Genomic DNA, 21,868 nt, shown 5'->3' with positions numbered 1-21,868 from the left:
CCACCCTCCCCCCAAAAAAACCCCAAAATTTCACAAATCTTTAAATGACAATAAAGTATACTCAATTATGGCTGTCATCTGTGTTTCTTTGATTCCTGGAAAAGCTAAGTTATTTATGTTTGTGAGCTATTTCAATCTTTTGAAATGTTTGTGCCACTTAACCACTTCTCCCCTATTAAGGTCTTGGTGGTTTTCCTTAAATAAAAAATGTATAAATAATGGGTATTATATTTATGTGCATAATATTTATTCCAGTTTTCACCCTTTCTTTTACCTTTCTCCTTCCTTACCTTCTTAAGCTTTTCTATCTCATTTTCATCCTTTTTTACTGTCTGCTCCCACATGTGTACTTTATCCTGGTCCTCCTTCAACTGATTCTTTTCAAAATCCAACTGGATGCCCAAGCGAGTCTTCTGATTCTCAAATTCCAAGCTGCAGAAAAAAGGGGGTATAGACTTAGTGCTCAGCACCTCGTGGTCACTGCTGAATCTCAGTTACACGGCCTTATCCACTCAGACACCAAAGTGTGCCCAGAAGCTGCAACTCTAGCATAAGACAGAGGACTCTAGGCCAAGTTCCATTTATCCATTTCTAAACATTAGAAACTCCAGCACCTTCCCAATTTTCTAGGAGACATTAGAAAAAAGTTCATCAGAAACCATCAGTTAGCAGTCTCATTTATCAAGCTTCTATATACTTTATGCAAATTTTTCCACTCAACAATTCCTATAACTAGACATTAATACCCATATTTTACACAGAAAACTTACACTAAGAGGTTTAAAAAAAAACTTGGCCCAAGACCAAACAGCTAGTGCTAACAAATATCACATGAGACTGGAATCCAAGTCTAACACCAGAACCTAGGTTCTTTCTTATATGTCATCACTGTAGTATAGGCTAATATAGCTAATATCCCAATTCTTCAACCTGGAAGTAGTGTAATCTCAGTTAGATTCTCTATATTGCACATTCCTCATCTGTAGCTTTTCTTATTGAGTTAATAATATGTACAGAGAAAACATTTGGAACATTTTAGCCATCATCATCATCAATGTGAGGGATAGTGACTGTAGTTAACTCATTTTTACCCAAGGGCTTCAGTTCTTTCTAGCATCTTAAGCTCTGCCCCAAAACTACAGAGGCTCCTAAGAGGCAGAGATTTGGTGGTATAGGAACATGAAGAAAACAATGAATTCTGCTATTTTGTTACTCCCCTTTCCCTTACCTCTTCAGAAACTCAAAGTACATTAACAGCATATAGGCACTAACAGTCAAGCACGGCTAGCTTTCAACTGCTCCACCAATCCTCAATATATTGTGATGGATGCTGCCAGATGTCACGCTAGCAGCTTAAACCTATTAGTCACTATAATCCGAATGGAATGTAATTAACTCTACAATTTTGAGGTATGTAATGTTTAGGCCAATCTAAGTATGAGTCATAAAGCTCTCCCACCATGATCCGGCCCCTGCTGACCTTTCCACCTCCCCTGCTTTCCTCCTGACCCTGTTTTTATGTTCCAGGCATTCAAAACTACTTAGTATTCAAAACAAGGCATACTGTCACACCTCTGAGCATGCTGTTCTTAGTGGCTGGAACTCCTTTCTGTCCCTGCTTGACTGGCTAAATCCTACTCATTCTTCAGATCTCTAATTCATTACTCCTTGTTCTTTTCATGCCTTTTCTCACAGTTCAGTTCAGATTCTAAGCTTCCTTCCTTTTTCAATTTCAGATGAGTTGTACTAGTAAATACTGCAGTTGATAACAGAAGTGTCACTTATCTGTGTGCAAATCCCTTTCCTTATCTTCTTTATTCAACCTTAGATTTCTACCCCCATTATCTCCTCTTACTGCAAATACACACATCCTGGGCTAGAGAGGTGGCTCAGTGGTTAAAAGCACTTTGCCCTTCCAGAGGTCCTGAGTTTGTTTCCCAGAACCACCTCTAATGCCAGTTCTAGGGAATCTGACAATCTTAGGGCTTTTGTGGGCACTAGCACACATGGCACTATCCCCCTCGAGACAGACACAGACACAGACAGACACATACAAACACACACACACACACACACACACACACACACACACACACACACACAAATAAATAAATAAATAAATAAATAAATAAATAAATAAATAAATAAAATAAGTCTCTAAAATGCCACTGTTTTACAAGCCAATAGCTTATTCTGCAGAGATGTGGAGCCAGGGGAACACTCCTCCATTGCTGGTGGGAGTGCAAACTTGTACAACCACTATGGAAATCAATAGGGTGGTTCCTCAGAGAATTGGAAATCAACTTACCTCAAGGCCCAGCTACACCACTCTTGGGTATATACCCATCAAAGGATACTCCATCCTACCACAAGGGTACTTGCTCAACTAACTCCACAAGGACACCTATTCAACTATGCTTATAGCAGCTTTACTCATAATAACCAGAAACTGGAAGCATACTAGATATTCCTCAACCAAAGAATGGATAAAGAAAATGTGGGGCTGGAGAGATGGCTCAGTGGTTAAGAGCACTGACTGCTCTTCCAGAGGTCCTGAGTTCAATTCCCAGCAACCACATGGTGGCTCACAACCATCTGTAATGGGATCTCTTCTGGTGTCTGAAGACAGTGACAGTGTACTTACATATAATAAATGAATAAGTAAATAAATAAATCTTAAAAAAATGTAGTATATTTACACAGTGAAATACTGCTCAGCTGTTTAAAAAAAATCAGGAAATTTGCAGGCAAATGGATGGAACTAGAAAAAAAAATCATCCTTAATGAGGTAACCCAGACCCAGAAAGACAAACATAGTATGTACTTACTTAGAAGTGGGTATTAGCTATTAAGTAAATGATAGTCATGCTACAATCCACAGACCCAGAGAAACTAAGTAACAAAAAAAGCTCAAGGGACGGATGCATGGATCTCCTCGGGAAGAGGAAATAGATTTTGCAGGTGGACTCAAGGTGTGTGGGAATGGAGAGTACTGGAATTGGAGGGGGGCATTTTGGGGGTTATGAGTAAACTTAGTGCAATGCAAAACTCCCTGGAATCCAAAAGGGTGACCCTAGTAAGACTCCTAGTAATGGGGGATACAAAATTTGAACCAAGCAAGACTTCCAGGGGTGGGACTGGGACATTAACCCAACCACAAATCCTTTGAGCTACAATTCATCCTGCCTACAACATATGCTGGAGTAATAGTGGAAGAGAACTTGGGAGTGGTCAACCAATGACTGGTCCAATTTGAGGCCCATGACACGAGAGGGAGCCCCATGCCTGACACTGCCTGAAGGGCCAGGAACCACAGGCTGGATAACCCAGAGACCTAGGATAGAACCAAACACAACTGGCAAAGGAAACAAAGTCAATGAGATGATTCCTAATGATATTCTGCTATACTCAGACCTGAGCCTAGCCCAATCATTATCAGAGAGGTTTCATCCAGCAATTGAAGGGAGCAGATGCAGAGACTCACAGACAAACATTGGGTAGTTTGGGGAACCCTGAGAAAGAGAGGGAGGAAGGACTATAGAGTGAGATGGCTCAAGGACACTACAAGTACATGGCCCTTGGGGTTGGCTGAGTGGAGTTGGTAGGTGCTCATAGAAACTAAAGATACAACCAATGAGCCTATAAGGGTCTGAGCTAGGTTCTCTGCATATGTTATAGTTGTGTGGTTTGGTGTTCTTGTAGAACTTCTGACAATGTTAGTAGAGGTTGTCTCTTACTCTTCTGCTTGATATTGGGACCCTTTTCCTCTTGCTGGGTTGCCTTGTCCAGCCTTGATATAAAGTGATATACCTAGTCTTGCTGTAACTTGCTATGCCGTGCATGGTTGATAACCTTGGAAGGCCTACTCTTTTCTGAAAGGAAAGTGGCAGTCAGGATATAATATATATGAGAGAAGAATAAAGAAAAAACCCAACAATAAAATGTTACTGTTTTAAAATGTATATAAACACACCATGTTATCTATCGTATTTATGTTTCCAATCCATAACAGTTGTCTAAGTAATCCATGTTACTCTTACTGCCTATAGATCTATTGTATGAACTGCTCCACTGCACTTTGTAGTCTATCTTTATCATATATTTAATTTACCTTCATATACTAAAGATGTTTTATTTTCAGAAATACTACATTTTATCTTCATCAGCACTTCTCTGATGAAGGGATCAAACAATTCTTACAGTTCATAGAGATGGAAACTCTTTGACCATTTTTTACTAGGTGGGAGTGCAAACTTGTACAACAACTATGGTCTTCTTGAAACCTTCCTTTTTTTTTAATTTGCCAATCAGTCTATCCTGAAATTATTCATCTACTTTTTCCTTAAGAACTCTAAGTTCCCTGGGGGAAAGACACAGAACCAGATTCAATTATATACCCTTTGACTAGCATGAGTAGGAAAACAGTGAATATTTACTAAGAGGCCAAGCCCAGGGCCTCATATATGCTAATTTAAAGGCAAGTGCTCTCCCATTGAACGACATTTCCACCACTCTCTCTTTTACTGTATTCTGAGGCAGTTTTGTTAAATTGCAAGGCTGGCCTTGAACTTAAAGTCCTTAGTAGTTGGGATAACAGGCATATGCCACTATTTGTCTCTTAACTTGGACCCAGGGTCCAGAGGGTGACCTCCTTCAATGATGACTATACTGTGTTCCTCTGTCTCACCTCCATTTCTCTTATCTCCTCCAATAAGGAAAAAAAACAGTATGAAGTAGATATTAAAAAAAAAAACACTAACAAGCAGCATGGTAGCATATGCCTATGATCCCAGCATTGGAGAGGCTGAGGCAGGAGGACTGCTGAGTTCTAAGCCAGCCTGAGCTACATACACAGTAAGTATCAGACCAACCAGGGTTCCATAACACGACTATCTGGAAATACAAAAACAAAAAAAACATGAGGTTAATGAATGGATGAGTGTACATATGTTATGAAGGAGCTAAAATGAGGAGGCCTGTGCTGCAAGGGGAGACCCCACCTTAAAAAATGAAAGTTAAATATAGTATAGTACAATATACAATACAACAAAGGACACACGTTTCTTTTCTGGTCACTTCTCCAGTCTAGAACTTCTTTTCATTCCTAACCCCCAACACATAGGGACAACGGGAAAACAAAGGGTAATGCTTAATGTTCTTGGTAGGTGCTATTTATTATGCTGAATAATTCACAAAGATTATTTCATCTAACTCTCTACATAATGCCACAAAACAGGCATCACTGTCTCATTTTATAAAAACTACTATTCAAGATCTCTCTTCTTTCAGGTCCCCTACAGTAAGTTTGTATGGTTCTAAAAATTGGTTGCTTCCCCTAGGACACAAATTACTACCAAGAATGGCAAAATGCAGGCATATATCCCATTATCTTATAAAAACAACTTTCACTCACCGTTTCTTGGCAATTTCATTCTGCCGCTTCACCTTTTCTTCCTCAAATTCGCGGATGTTACGCACACCAATCTCCCGACAAAACTCTTCAAACACCTCATCTTCCACCTGAGGGAAAAGTCAGGCAGGGTAGAGACATTACTGGCTAAACTCCTACTCCCAAATCTAGTCTTGTCCTGGTACACATGCTGGCATTCCCGCCCCCTACCAACCTGGTTCATCTTCTCCTTCAAGTCTTTCATTTCCCTCTCTCGGCTCTGTATGATTCTCTTGATATCATTAATTCGAGGCCCGAAGTTGGCTAGTTCACTCTCCAGCTTAGATTTTTCCTACAGACAATATGTTGAAAAACGAAAGACTAGTCTTTGTGGAGGAAAAGAATTTCCTAGCCAATACCAGCCCCACAGTCAGCAAACACTGAGAAAGCCTGACTTAGTACCAATGCCCCAGTTACATCCCCAAAATCTCATTAGAACTCTCCTATTTTCCCGTTTCTAGTTCAGCCACCTTTAATCTATTCAGATGGGTGTACAATAAACTGTTTATCATAAGGAGTTATAGCTCCATTAATCCCTTGTTGATAACCCAAATATGATAAGCCAAATATGTTTTAGAAGTTGGACTGTTTTTCAGAAGTTAAGTCTAGGTATTATGCAACAATTCTAGTTTGAGTTAAGCTGTACTGTTTGGTAACAGTACTCCAACCCACAGACAGTGAAATGCCTGTAGCTCACTGTTTGTTTGTGTCTTCCTTTGAGATGTGATCCCACTATATAGCTGGGTGGCCTTGAATTCTCCAATCTTCTCAAATGTACTAAGACCATAGGTGTATGCCAGTACACTGGCCCTATTGTTCACTCTCAATTGACTTTTAGAAGGTATTTATTGACTGAACTGTGCTAATAACAGTATCTAACATTTACTTAATGTCTAAGAACTTTATAGGTATTAACTCATTCCATCTTTGCAATAACCACACAAAATAGACACTAATTTCCATTTGGTAGATCAAGAGGAGAAAACTGACAATAAGAAGTTAGTAAGTAGTTTAATGGAATAAATCCAGAGGACAGAAGATCTGGACACCTTCATCCCATCTTAGTGCCTGATGCTATGCTATGCTATCCTATCCTGAACAGAATGGAAGGAAAGTGGATTAATTCCCCAGTCCCAGTGCAACCTATGATGACCTGGGAGAGGCCAGGCAGGCCCTACCTGGAGATTCAGGGCAAGATGCCTTGTCTTAGTCTGTTCTAGGTCACTCTGTGAGTACTTCAGCCGCATTTGTAGCCCATGGGCCTGAGACTGCACCTGACGCAGCTCTGCCTCTTTTCGTTTTGCCTTCATCTGCTCCTGAAGAGAAAAAGAAAAAAGGGCCATGTGCTAAGTGGCCAACCCGAGCTCAGGAACCCTACTCCTAAGGATCAATGTTATTGTGCCTTACTTTTAGCTCCTCCGTCAAACGTTCTTTTTTTTCTTTTAGTTTGTCTACTGCCTTCTCATCCCAGCGTCGTGCCTTTGCCTTGAGATCACTGGCTCCACCAGAGATAACTCCTGACTTCTGGAACAGGGTGCCATCCAATGCCACTGTCTATACACATCAGGGAGAGAAGTGGAGAAGGTGAACATAGGAATCCCCAATACCAAGCCTATTCAGCTCCAACCTGAGAAGGGGTGTGAGGGAAGGGGATATACCTTGTGGCGTTGGTGACCTCCAAAGGCAATTCGTCGCGCATCCTCCACATTGTCACAAACAAGGGCATTGCCACAAGCATACTGCAGAGCTTTTTTGATGTGAGGTGGCTCATAGCGAATCACATCAATCACTAGCTTGGCCCCCTTCAGTTCTCGGAGTTTCTCATCAGTAGGTTTCACCTGTGTGAAGACTCCCATGAAGCAACAGAATACATAGAGCCAAGGTGAGGGGCTCACAACACTGCCTTGACCCCAAACCCCTTCACAAGCCTTACCTCCAGGTAGTCAAGAGGCAAGAAGGTCTCAGGCTCTCCACGTTGCTCCTTGATATACTGAATACAATCCCGACCTGTCTTCTCGGAGTCTACAATAATAGCATCCATGTTCTTTCCTAAAACCTTGGTCACAGCAATCTGATACTTCTTTTGTGTAGGCTGGCAGAGGTCAATGAGGCGGCCATACTGAATATGAAGGAAGAAGGGAAACTGAAGCATAACGTTTGGGAATCCAAATTACTAGTTCACAAAGAAGGGCAAGATAAAAATCTGTATAAGGAACAGTGAATGTGCCCATTGCTGCTTATTGGTGCAGTCAGTCCTCTACTTTTGCACCTATATGATACCACTAAGATGGGAATGGGAAGAGACTGGGAGGAGGCACCTGTTAGACTTGTATGGCTACAAGCAATTTAGACTAGTACAGTAGTCAATTCTAATGTTCCTTCCAAAGACAGAAGTTTGGTTAAGAGGAAGATTAAGGACTGAATAAGCATGTTCCAAGATGGAAGACCCAATCAACACCTCAGAAGCAGCTCAGAGGAAGAAATCACATTGTTTCTATATTCACTTATATAGGAAGCTTAAAAGGTAAAGTTATAGGTTTCTTAAAATGACTACTGCTTTTGGAATCAGACAAGATTGACTGAAAAGTCACAAGCCTTAACAGTCTCCCACAGAAAACATTTTTGAATATGACACACTAATTAATTTTTCTGTTTTTGAAACAAGGTTTCATTATTTAGCTGAGACTAAAATAGATCTCCCTATGCAACCCAGGTTGACTTCAAACTCATGATCTTCCTGCCTCTGCCTTCCAACTGCTGATATTAAAGGCATGCACCAAAGTACCTAGCTTTAGAATAGTTACTCACTAACTTATAACTAAATGAGATTAAAGTAATATGTCATTATCTTCTGACTTATGTTTGTTTTGATGTAAAATATTTCTGCTCAAAGACCAAGGGAGGACTATGAAATTATGAAATATATATTTAGCTTAGACTATCATTCCAGATACATAGTTCCACAAACTAAACTCATAATGAGTTGACTGTTCATTGACTACTCCTAGGTAACTTTCATGAGAGCTAGTCATAGAGACCAAGGCAGGATTAGAGGATTGGGCCTTCTAGTCACCTGTCCCACACCTAAAAAGAAAAGAGGACTAAAAGCTGAATTGATCAGCAATAGGCAATGATTTAATGTATTGGGCCTATAAAACAAACCCTCCATAAAAACACAAGAGCTCAGGACTGTAGAAATGAATCAGCTGCTAAAGAGTACTTGCTGCTCTTGCAGAAGACCTGAGCTTCTTCCAAGCATTCTTTCAGGTGGCTCACAACCACATATAACTCCTGCTCCAAAGGATCTCATACCCCCCCCTTTTTTTACCCTCCTCAGGTACCATCACTCGCAAATACATACTCACAAACAGAAACACAGACTCAGACACATCCACCCCTACAATTAAAATAAATCTAAAAAGATAACAAAACCAACCAAAATCCTTGAAAGTTCTGTGTTTGTGCAGGGTATGGTCATCCAAGCCTTTATTCCTAGGACTGAGGAAGCAGAGGCAAGCAAATCTTTGTGAGTTCAAGGATAGCTTAGTTTACATAGTGAGTTCTAGGCCAGCCAGGAGTATATAGTCTAGGGATCTTGTCTGGAAAGGAAGAGAAGGGAAGAAAGGAAGGAAAGGAAGAAAAGGAAAGGGAAGGGAGGAGAGGGGAGGGGAGGGAGGGAGGGAGGGAGAGAGGGAAGAGGGAGGAAGAGTGGGAAGGAAGGAAGGAAAGAAGGAAGGAAGGAAGGAAGGAAGGAAAGAAGGAAGGATGGATTGATTCTGTGTTGAAGGAGCTTCTAGATAACTCAAGAGGAGGCTCAGTAAGTAAGGGAATGTAAATTCCTAGAACACACATTGTGGAAGGAGAGAACTGGCTTCTCCAAGTTTTCCTCTGATCTTTATACATGTGCTGTTAGGGACAGACAGATATAGACACACAGACACAGACAGACAGGCAGACAGACAGACAGATACACACACACACACACACACACACACACACATCTAGTATAAGAAACGAAATGCTGTATTTATTGGCTCTGTATGAGAGTAGGAAGAGCACTTTGGTTTTATCCCATCTCACAGAGCAGACCCCATACTATATAGGAAAAGCCTACACTTGCTCGAGAGCCAGTGTCAGCTTCAAGCAATCACATCTGAATCTAGAATCATTTTTCAAAATGTCTTCAATCATTTCCCAGACTATTACCTAGCAAACACTGAAAGACATCTTATATATATTATCTCAAATTCTGACAAGCACCCAATAAAGTAGGCAACTTTTACAAGATCCCTTATTCCATTCCTAAAATCAAACATGGTTCCTCAAGAACTGAGATAAAGAGTAATCACTTAAGCTAGGCAGTGGTGGCACACGCCTTTGATCCTAGCACTTGGGAAACAGAGGCAGGTGGATTTCTCTAAGTTCCATGCCAGCCTGGTCTACAGATCAAGTTCCAGAGCTACACCGAGGAACCCTTGGGGGAAAAAAATAATCTCTTCAAAGGTACATACTGAAGGTAGTTTATATGTATCTCCACTTCCCTACAGGAATGCCTACAGGAATGATCAGTGTGTATTTATAGAACCAAACTAAGTCGAACTCAGAAACAGAATACAGAAGGATAACAATTCAGGGCACCTGGGAACTCAGAATTAGGTGAAGAAGTCAAAAGTTCTGATAAAGTCCAGGGGTCCCCTAACAGCCAATGGACCAGTTAGCACATGCTAATAGAACTCATAGAAAACTACAGAAAGCTCCTTTTTTAAAGAGCAATTCTAGCCTATCTATTCTCCCTTCCAAAATCTGCTTTGTCCTCCCCATTCCCCAAAGAGGAATGGATATAGAAAGACAAGCCCATCAGGAAGATGCAATTGTAATTAAAAGAACATGTGGCTGGGACATGGAGATGGTTCAGCGAGGAAAACACTTAGCATGTGGGGTTAGGGCTCAGGTGTGAATCCCTAGAACCGATATAATCCATGGTCAGAGTAGCACACATTGTTTGTAATCCAACTGGTTCCTATGGGGAGATGGGAAGTGGAAGCAAGAAAATCCCAGGAAGTTTGTGGGCTACCTACCCTGGCATACATAGCAGAAAAAACCACGAAGGTCTGGAGAGATCTCTCAGTTGTTAAGAGTACTCCTACTACCCACATTGTGGCTCACAACCACCCATAACTCTAGTTCCAGAGGATCTAATGATTTCTGAAATTCACAGGCACCAGGAATGCATGTGGTGCACATACATACATGAAGAAATAAATCAAAACCAACACAGGAATCTTGTCTCAAATAAGCTTGGTAATAAGGACTGACACCTCAGAATATTCTCCAAGCTCCATTCTTGCTGTGGTACATGTACTCACAAATACACACATACACATTATTTTTATAATTATGTGTAAGTGTGTGTCTGCATGTGTATATATGCACATGCTGTCACAAACTGGGGGCATCAGATCCCCTAGAGCTACAGTTACAGGCAGTTCTATGCCAATTGTTGTGTTAGGTCCTCTGAAAGAACAGCAAATGCTCTTAATTATTGAGCCATCTCTCTAGCTCCCAATAAATATTGTAAACCAAAAACAAAATCAGGACAAACTAAACATGAACAGCAGTTCTCTCACAAGCTTTTCTTTTCTTTTTATAATTTATTTTTATTTTATATGCATGTGTGTTTTGTCTATATGTATACCCATGTGTGATTTGTCTCCAGGTAGGCCAGAAGAGGGTACCAGAACCCCTGAAACTGAAGTCAAGGCCCTGTGAGTTAAGATGTGGGTGTTGGGAACCAAACTCATGTCCTATAGAAGAGTAGAGAATGCTCTTAACTCTGAGCCATCTCTCTAGCCTAAGCTATGTCTATTTGAGCAGGACAGTCTAGCTGACTTTCCATTTTCCCTGATATAAAAGTATAAATAGCTATCCTGTCTTCACAGAGTATTCTATAGCAGTCGCCTCCCAATTGGCATTCCCTCCAGGAGGAGAAGGCTGGTAAGACTCAGGAGGTAGACACTTTAGTTTCATGTCTGGGAAAGTGGAAACTTGGAAGTTTCTAGAAGGTATTCCTCAGCTTTACAGAAGTAAACATCTACTTGGGGAGGAGTCTCTGACAGACAGCTGCAGAAATAGGAGATTCTTCTTTTCTTTTTTTTCCCCGGAGCTTAGGGCCTTGCGCTTGCTAGGCAAGTGCTCTACCACTGAGCTAAATCCCCAACCGCGAAATAGGAGATTCTTAACTGCTGAGCTGACTGAAAACTGTGCCAAGAGCTCCAGCACTGTTGCTTCTGTGAGCTGTCATCTGCTATTGGGGTGGGCTTTTTGGTGATGCAGCTACTTTTTTAAAAGTCATTCCTGCTCTTTTAAGTAATCTCTCACTCACACTCTTGTTAGTAATGCCAGTAAAAACTCTTTAGTTCACTCTATTGGACTTTGTTGCAACTATTACTTTGGTCTATTGTGGGTTCCCTTTCTGAGGTAAGTAGGTGTGTTTCATGTCTCCCCATAAAAAAAATCTATCACAGAACACAGAAGAGCAACAGTCAGTCTGAATACATGATCAGAAAGAGTCCCCGCCAGTCTTACCACAGAACCAGGGTAGAGACGCTTGATGCTTTCCATTATTTCTGCCTTCCTCTGCTGGCGGCTGCTCTCCTGCCGGTCAATGCGCGCATCCCCCAATTGCTCCATCACCTGGTTCAGCTCCTTATTGATCTCATCAATACGACGCTTGGCCATCTCTACTTCTTCTGTCAATTCTCCCTCTAGCTTCTTCTGTTCCTCTAGAGACTGCCTACAAAAAAGAGAGGAGGAGTTAATCTGGTTGGCAAGAGAATACTTGTGACTTAAGGACTCTGGTAAACCTGTCTGAAGAGGGACAGGATGAGCAGAAAAGAATGTGGAGGGTGAAACGAGGATTGCAGAGCCACATACTTGCTAGTGGTAATATATTCCTCTAGCTTCTCAATCCGTTTCTGATTCTCTTCAATCTCCCGCAGTTTTTGCTTGATCTTGGCCTGGATAATAAATGCATCCCACTATTAGAGACTGAACCAATTAACCCAAGCCCATGTAGTCTTGGCTTACACCCCTATTGACCCCACTCATCCAAAACTGCAACAGTCCAACATATTCGTCATGATCTAATACAGGAGGCCTACTGAAAAGCAGAAACACAAAGTCCAGTCTACTGCTAGATAAGGGCTTCTAAGGGCTCCAAAATCTCTCAGGCCAGGGTTCCTCACCAACCTAAGGCTCAAACCCAAGCAAAGTAAAGCTTCACAAACTTCTCTGACTTTGCTGTCTCACCTGTAAGATATAGTAAGTACTTAATACAGGGTATATATTAATACTAATATTAGAATGGTAGTAACTGAAGTATATTTGGTAATAGTGTGAGCTTTAGAGACAGACTGCCCAGGTTCATCCTAAACCTGCAGCTGAGTAATTATGGGATTACTATTATTACTAAGCCCTAGATTACTTCACCACTGTGATAGTTTCCTCGTTTTGAAAGTGAGGATAATAGTAACCATCCCTTAAAAGTAATCATAAATGAACTTATATAAGTGAGTATATGTAAAGCATAGTGTTTAGCACACAGTAGCTGCCAGATACACATAAATTTCTGTTGTTATTAAGACTATCATTATTTTCCTATTTAGGGATTACCACTCCTGATCGGTTTGCCTGTGGTTGATGCTGGGAATTGAATTCAGGGTAAATATGCTAAGTACTCACTGCTGCTGAGCTAAACTCCCACACCTCATTCTTTAACTTTTGCCTACCTCTGTCTCTACTTTCTTCCGCTCTTCTAGATCTAGACGGTCCTGGTCAGCTTTCTGGTCTCGATTAAACTTCTCCAGCTCCTGAGCCAAAGTGGCTGCTCTCTTGCTAGCTTCCTCTTTTAATCGGTGGTATTTCTTTACCTGTTAAGACAGGAAAAGAGGACAGGTTATTAAGTCAGTTAATGTTAAGTCTCTTTGCCAATACCCTTTCAAGACTTACCTGGTTCTCCTCCAGGGTCAAGTCTCTGCCTTGACTCTGACTCTCTTCCTCCATCCGCTCTTCAAACTCCTGTCGGGCCTTCTCCACTGACAGCATCTCTTTCTCCAGCTCATCCATGTCACCTTTACGTTTCTTATAATGTTTCTGAGCATTCTGCAGAGATTTCTTGGCTGCTTCAAGCTTCTTGATTTTGTGGGATGTATTCTCTTTTGCTTTGATGTACTGAGGCCTCTTCTGATTCAATTCTGAGTCCTTTTCCCTTTTGCCAGAGAGAAAAGAGACAACCAGTTAGCCCTGCAGAAGGTAGGGCTCCTGGGTTTTTTACCCTAAAAGAGGGACCTATGTATTCTTTGCCAACCATGGAAACACCTTAAAGAACAAGGGCCTTGATTTCCTATAGTTTCTCAAAAGCAAACAAAAGATCCCAAAACAACAACAAAACAAGGAGGGGTGCAGTTCAAGTACTTCTTGGAATATACAGTATCTGCCTGGCTTTCTAGTCACTCCGAAAGACAAAATTATCACCTTCTTTTCAACCCTTACAACTCTTTGGGGTTCTTTATGGCAATATACTCCACTGTACCCCCAATAAAGGTCAAAACACTGCCCCATAATATTGAAGCAAACCCTAAGACAGATCTCTCATTAAAAACTCTCTGCAAATACCCTATGTTTACTGAGTTGTCTTCATCTGATCTAATCGCTTAAAATCCCTGTCCTTTAAGCTTAGTGAAACACAGCTTCTCTTCTAGGATAACCCTCTTGGTCATCCAATAGCTGAACTTACTAACTCTTCAACTCAGAGCCTGGTTCTTTTTTTGTTTTGTATTTATTTGTAACACACACATACACACACACACAGAGTAGTTAGTTAGTGTATACAGTTTAGAAGACTATTTGTGGAACTCAGATCTCTCTTTCCTCCATATTGGATCCCAGTAATTTAACTCACGTCACTAGGTTTAGTCTCAAGCATCTTTACCAGATGAGCTATATCAAGGCTGAGCTACCTTACCACCCCAAGCTTGAATATTCTACAGTATTAATTGAAAGTCAAGAAATGTGCCTGGTCAAGGAGAAGATAAACAAATTAGTACAATAGTAGACTCTAGGCTCAGGGGATCGCAAGAGAACAGCAAGAGCTGCTTAGTTTTCCACAAGTTACAGGTTCATTTGGGCATGCCTCTTACTTGATCTCCTTCTCAATCTGCTGCTGTTCCCGCATCATTTTGCCCAGCTCTTTCTTCTTCTCCTTCAGTTCATCCTCTACCTTGTCCATCCGCTTTTTGTCCTTCTCAATTTCCTTGTTCTTCGAGGCCAGTTCCTTGTTGAGCTTCTCAATCTCCACTTCGTTGTGGTAGAGTTTAAAAAGCTGCAATTGTACCTGTGCGCGTACTACCTCATCCTTCAGGCGCTGGTAGCGGTCAGCCTAAGCAAACCGAGTGGGGACAGGGTATATCAGTAAGGCAATGTCTTTTATCTTGGTCCCTCAGATCTAAGAGGCAACCGGGCCACTAACCTCTTCCTTTTCTTGTTTGGCCTCCTTGCGTTCAGCTGCAATATTTTTCTTGCGATGATAATTAAACTGTGTGTCTTCTTCAGCCTTCACCATTTCTTTCTTTCGCTTGTCATACTCCTGTGCAAGTTCCCCAGAGCGACTAATTTCTTCAAATAAAGCTGTCCTCTCCTTGGGGTTCTTCATGGCAATAGATTCCACTGCACCCTGATAAAGGTCAAAACACTACCCCATTTAGACCTCTAATGGCTCAATTCACCTTGCTCACTTCAAAAGTTTATAGATCCTCCTTTCCTTAACTAGTGCCACATTTCTGGGCTTTTTTTTTTTTTGTGGGTAGGGGACAGAGTAAATATGGAGGATTGAAAGACAGTATGTATTCCACCACTGAGCTACATTCTCTCCCCTTGGCTTACTTTTCTTATTTTGAGAGAATCTCACTAAGTTGTCTACATGGGCTTGACCTTTCTCTGTAGCCCAAGCAAACTTTGAACTTAAAATCTTCTTGCTTGAGTCGGATTATGGGCCTCTGCTACCAAGTCTTGTGCTTTAATGGTCCATTCTCTGCCTCTGAGCACAAAGAGTCAAACACAAAGGTAACAGTGGTATAAGTATTGTGCGCAATCATTAAAGCAGGCCAGAAAATTCAAATTTGAGATGCAAGAAACTCAGGTAGGGAGTTCTATTTGGGAAGGCTTTACACAGGTAACAGCTGACTGGGAATATATGGGAAAACTAACCAAGAAAAGAGGACAACAGACTTAGGATAGCATATGAGAGAAACTGGGTTTAATTCCTACCATCTCAAGAGTGAGTGAGTGTGTGTGTGTATGTGTGTGTGTGTGTGTGTGTGTGTGTGTGCGAGAGAGAGAGAGAGAGAGAGAGAGGGAGAGAGAGAGAGAGAGTGTGTGTGTGTATGAGTGAGAGAGAGAGAGAGAGTGTGTGTGTGTATGAGTGAGAGAGAGAGAGAGAGAGAGAGAGAGAGAGTGTGTGTGTGTCAGTGAGTGTCAGTGTAAAACAAAGACAGAAAATGTTATTCCATAATTCCACATATAGGGAATTAACAAACAAGGGCCTGCATGCCAAAGAGAGCAAGTGAATCTGAGAACTACACGTGTTAGGCTAGAGTACAAAACTGAGAAAAAGACTACAGGCAGACAAAGCTACTAAGGCAGGAAAGAATTGAATGACAGTGTTTTATGAACAATAGGCTTGCAAATTTGCTTGTTCATTCTAAGTTGACTGTTTTCAAACTTCAGGGAGCATCACAATAGCCTTTAGAACTTGCTATAACACAAACTGTGCCCCACCTCAGAGTCTCTCTTCAGCTCATAATCTGTAATGGGGCCTAAGAATGCACATTTGCAACAGATCGCCAAATGTTGTTAATACTGCTGGTCTAGGAATGACAATTTAAGAACAATTATCCTTAGACAAGAAGGAATCACTGAACTGCTTTATGGAAAGACAGAAAAGACTTGTGTCTATTAGACTAACGCAGCTGAGGGAAGAAATGGGAAGGAGCCAGAATGGAATTAGGAAGCCCACTAAAGGATGTGCTACATTAGTCTAAAGGAAACACATGAACTTGGAGATAAAGCAGCTCTAGTTGGGACAGGCAAAGTCAACAAACAGCAAATAGCCAATAATGATTTTTAAACACTCAAAGGGGGATGAATAGGTGGCTCAACAGTTAAGAGCACTAGCAGCTCTTCGTTCCAGAGGGTCCAGGTTCAATTCCCACCACTCACATGGTAGCTCACAAGTCAAGTCCTAGGGGATCCAACACCTTTTTCTGGCTTCCATGGACATGGCACGCACTGGTGCACATACATACATACAATTAAAACACTCATACCCATAAAATCAGTTTTCAAAATGCCCACAGTCTGGGCATGGTGGCACATGTCTTTAATTCCTGGACTCAGGAGGCAGAAGCAGGCACATCTGGCCAGCCAGGGCTACACAGTGATATCCTGTCTTTAAAAAAGTCCACAGAGGATAACCTACTACTATCATATTACTAAAGTAATATAGTTTCCAACACCTTTCTAAATATTTCTCCACATACCCACAGAACAAGTTTCCTATCTCATCAAAGAAGCTTCTTTTCATTTTCCAACAGAAAAATAGATCCACAACTGGTCAAAATGCAAAAATTAGGTGAATAAGAATGCCTATCCCCAAATGCAACATCTATAACACAGTCTCTACATCTATGATTCAGTGACCATCTCAGGAGAGGGAGATTGGAGCCCGAAGGCCAGGATGACTGCTGTAAGATAGTTTCTTCTGGCCTGGACAAAGATGTTATTCCCAAGAATTCTCAATAATATGGACTAGTGAAGACCACACCAATGAACATAACAATATGGATGGAAAAAACTTTCAAAAGGTTGCTAAGGGTTTACCATTTGCTCCCCACCCCTCACGAAAACCTCAGCCTTAAACATATACAAATAAGGACAAATACTAAACTAGACTCAACTGAGGTGTGTGTGTGTAAATAAAGAAAACAAATAAGGGGCCTGGAGAGATGGCTCAGTGGTTAAGAATACTTGTTGTTCTTTCAGCACCTCTGACTTAGTTCCCATCACATAAATGGTGGCTGACAACCATCTGTAACTCCAGTTCCAAGAGGTTTGATGCTGCCTTCTGGCCTGGCATCAGGCACACATGTGTTGCCTACACACACATAGAAGCAAAAACCTTAGATATATGAAATAAACAAAAAAATCTTGAAAAAATATATAGAAGAGGCCATGAATTCCTCAGAAGGTGGTTAAGGAGATACAGGAGTTGAAGTGGGAAGAGGTACTGTGAAAATGATGCAAATAGTATATAAAATCTTCAAACTTTTAAAAAAATAAAAGTAATTTGCTAAGCATGGTAATCCTTTAATCCTAACACCCAGGAAGCAGGGGCAGGCTGATTTTTCTCAGTTCAAGGCTAGCCTAAGCTACACAGTGAGTTCCAGAGCAGCTAGGGACTACACAGCAAGACTGTCTTTAAAAAAAAAAAAGTACATATCTCACCTGGAAGACGAGGAAGTTACGAGCTTTGATGAGAATGCCCAACTTCTCTAACTCTTCACTGTATTCATGTAGCTGGACAACTTTGTTATTGATCTTGTACTCAGAAGAGCCCCCTACAAGACAATGAATGAGTCAACAAGGATCAGGTATTCCTCCTATCCTGACAACATGGACCCAAGGAGCCTTCTGATCAGCCTCACCCACCTACAATGACTCGGGCAAAGGTGCGGTCCTCAGCACCCTCCTCGGAGTAGACCATGCTGACAAAGGCTCGGTTGGCAGCCGGCTTGCCCACAGGAGCTCCGTGTATCAGGTCCCTCAGGGTCTTTACCCTCAGGTTGCTGGTTTTTTCACCAAGCACAAAGCTGATGGCATCCATGAGATTTGACTTACCTAAGGGACAAGGAGACAAAGCAGAAGAGAGAACATTAGGAAGAAGGGAAAGGGAAAAGAAATAAAGGACATACTGAGAGTAGAAATATGTTCTAATCACTTAGAGCTCAGACTAATAGAAGAGAGAAAATAAAATTTGTTGTCAGAAAATTGGGTCAATGACTTAGGAATAATAGTTGCTTTACAGTTATTAGTTATAGTAGCCAGAAACTAAAACCCCATATAAAGAAACAGGTAGTTACAGAATGAATTGTTCTACACCATTTACTATGATAACACTGACAAATAATGTTTTTACCCTGTAAACTCAAAAAAAAAAAAAAAAGCAGGCTGGACAGAGAAAGAAATTAGTTGCTTTTTAAGTAACTGTAAAATTTCAGTGTTCCAAGACAGAAGAGCCTGGAAATTTGTTGCACAAGAATGTGAATATCTTTAACACAATTAAAACTGTACACTTGAAACAGTTAAGTTAGTAAACACAATGCCTTTCTTAAAGGGAATGTTCCTTATAATACAATATGAAGCATACAGCATTGGCTATGAAACATCTTGCAAAAAATGTTTAACCTGAATCTAAGTCATTAGAACCACACTTCAATTTCTAGGAAATATAACAAATAAACCAACCTGGTTAAGATACAAGGAAATCATAAGATAAAAATAAACTGTAGGGCTGAGTGTAATGGTAAAACCCTTCAAAAGACTGGAAAGATTATATGAAAACCAGTGTGGCAGCATGCTCCTAACCTTAACTCAACACTTAGGGACTAAAACAGGAGGATTAAGAGTTCAAGATTGAAACTGGGAGAGATAGCACAGTGGGTAAGAGTATACTGGCTGCTCTTCCAGAGTACCAGGTAGGGTTCTTAGCACCTACATGATAGCAGACACCTGTCTGAAACTCCAGTTTCAAGGGATAAGATATCCTCTTCAGGTCTCCACCAGTACCAAGTAAACACATGGTGCACAGACATACATGCAGGCAAAAGACACATTAAATTTTTCTTTAAAGAGTTCAAGGCTGCCCTTTACAATGAGCTAAAGACTGTGAAATTCTCTACAATACAAATGGCCTGCTCTTTAAAAAAACAAACCAACCAACCCTCACTATCTGTACCAGGAGTTTAGCTAAGAGGTAGAACTTCAGTAGCACACATAAGACCCTAGGTTCCATCACTATTGCTAAATAAAAGCAATGTTTAAAGTGAATATAGAACTTTACTAAGGTATATGCAAATAAAACAAGGATGTTGGGGCTAGAGAGATGGCTCAGCGGTTAAGAACACTGACTGCTCTTCCACAGATCCTGAGTTCAATTCCCAGCAACCACATGGTGGCTTACAACCATCCTAATGTGATCTGATGCCCTCTATCCTGTCTGAAGACAGGTACATTGTACTCAGATGCATAAAATAAATAAATGTTTAAAAAAAAAAGGATGTTATTATAGGTTATTTATTTTTAGAGAAAAAAATCTACATAGTCTAGACTGGCTTCACAGTCACAAGCATCTTGCCTCCAAGTGCTAGAATAACAAGTGTGTGACATCCCACCCAACTTGAGAACATAACTGATTGGACTCTGTTCTGTGTCCCCTCTCCCCCTCGAAGAAACATGGGCATTTTGCAAAGTCATTAGGGTAACTTGAAAAAAAAATATATACATACACACATATACATATATATGATAAATGATGATTTTATATAAATGCAGAAGCACTTAAAGGTGAAATGTCTTTGATTTATTTTCAAATGGTTAAACACACACAAATGGGAGGGAGGGAGGCAGAAAGAGACAGATAGACAGACAGACTGGCTATACTAGCAGTACAGACTGGCTATACTAGAGTTCAGATAATACAAAACTTGGGGAGAAACAAAAAATAAGAAAGCCTATGAACAGGCTGGTAAGATAGCTCTGCAGATTAAGGCACTTGCTACCAAGCCTGCTAACCTGAGTTTGATCCCTAGGATCCACATAGAAGGAGGAGAGAACTCACTCCTGCAGTTTTTCTTTGACCTCTATACATGCACCAAGCCTGTCATACAAGCATGAGGACCCGAGTTTGGACTCTTAGTACCCACTTAAAAGCTAGGTGTGGTGGTGCATTGGGGAAGTGAAGACAGGAGGATACCTGTGGCTTGCCGGCCAGCCAATATAACCCAGTTGGTGAACTTTAAGCCAGTAAGACATCCTGTCTCAAAATATAAGCTAGAGCTGCCTGATTGATGGTGCACGCCTTTGGTCCCAGCACTTAGGAGACAGAGGCAGGCAGAAGATTGCTATGAGTTCAAGGCTAGCCTGGTCTACAGAGTGAGTTCCAAGACAGCCAGGGCTACACAGGAAAAGTCTCAAAATAAACAAATAAATAAGGTAGAGTTATAAAAAAAAAAAAAAGAAAAGACACCTAACACCAACTGCTGACACACACACACACACACACACACACACACACACAGAGTCATTTTTAAATTATTTAAAAAGTGGAAACTTGGTATACTCCTGAGTCACATACCTGGAAAACTTTTTTGTACTTTTGGAAGTCACTTGGTCCAGTCTCTTGATCAAACAAGGAGGAAAAAGAAATTTACCAAGCAAACAAACTTGAACAACAAAACCAGTACTAAGTTTTTGATTTTGTGATACAGTGTTCTGCTCTGCAGCCCTGGTCCTCCTTGTGCTGTCCAGGTTAGCCTGGAACTCATGGCAATCTTCTTCCATCAGCCACACAAGTACTGAGATTATAGGTGTATGCCATCACAACTAGCAAGTACCAGGTTCTCCAACTTTTAAAATCTGTTATCAAAATTATACCACTGGTGCATTATTTTTAACATATGCAGTTTCTTTATATCCAATTCGTGTGTATGTGCAGGCCAGAGGTTCATGCTGAGTTATCTTTTTTGATAACTGCCCACCTTATTTTTTTGAGATGGGATCTGTTGGCCTGGAAGCTCATCAACTGGGTTATACTGACTAATCAGCAAGCCCCAGGCCTCCTCCTGTCTCCATCTCCCCAGTGCTGGGTTATGGGTATATACCACCACACCCAACTTTTTTAATGGGCGCGGAGAATCCGAACTCAGGTCTTTATGCTCATGTGGCAAACACCTTACAGACAAAGCCATAGTCTCAGCCTTCTCTTTTGTCTGACAGCACCCTGGATTCTTTAATACTTGCTAAAATACCAATGCATAATCAGCTACCTTCTTAAGAATACTGCCTCACATGATTCATGCAAGTTCATGAGTCAGGTTCACATTAATCATCCAATTTAGCTTATCCAAAAGCCTTAGGAAATAGGTATTTCCTCTGCTTTAAAGAGGAAGAAACCTAGCCATTCCGTAAGTTAAATTTGTCAGCGAGTCCTTTACTTCAACTGACAGAATGACAAAACAGTCGCTCTGTATCATCAGGCTTCAAGATCCTTGCACACTGTCCTTCATTCTGCTACAAACTTGTGGGTCT

At 41.0% G+C, this 21,868-nt stretch overlaps 1 protein-coding gene across 1 annotated transcript in view; it reads right to left on the bottom strand.

The window, feature by feature from the left end:
- The window catches only part of Smc1a (structural maintenance of chromosomes 1A), a 44,719-nt gene that overhangs the window by 20,351 nt on the left and 2,500 nt on the right, over positions 1-21,868 (bottom strand). Inside the window, 15 exon segments of the mRNA NM_031683.2 lie at positions 291-432; positions 5,414-5,520; positions 5,625-5,741; positions 6,628-6,765; positions 6,857-7,003; positions 7,108-7,287; positions 7,383-7,568; positions 12,035-12,242; positions 12,383-12,465; positions 13,237-13,377; positions 13,457-13,715; positions 14,647-14,885; positions 14,976-15,179; positions 18,008-18,120; positions 18,212-18,400. Of these exon segments, the coding sequence (NP_113871.2) occupies positions 291-432; positions 5,414-5,520; positions 5,625-5,741; positions 6,628-6,765; positions 6,857-7,003; positions 7,108-7,287; positions 7,383-7,568; positions 12,035-12,242; positions 12,383-12,465; positions 13,237-13,377; positions 13,457-13,715; positions 14,647-14,885; positions 14,976-15,179; positions 18,008-18,120; positions 18,212-18,400 (2,453 nt within the window).

The sequence above is a fragment of the Rattus norvegicus genome, chromosome X (assembly GCF_021556685.1).
Source record: "Rattus norvegicus strain SHRSP/BbbUtx chromosome X, alternate assembly SHRSP_T2T, whole genome shotgun sequence".
NCBI lineage: Eukaryota > Metazoa > Chordata > Mammalia > Rodentia > Muridae > Rattus > Rattus norvegicus.
This window is presented reverse-complemented; position numbering and strand designations above follow the sequence as displayed.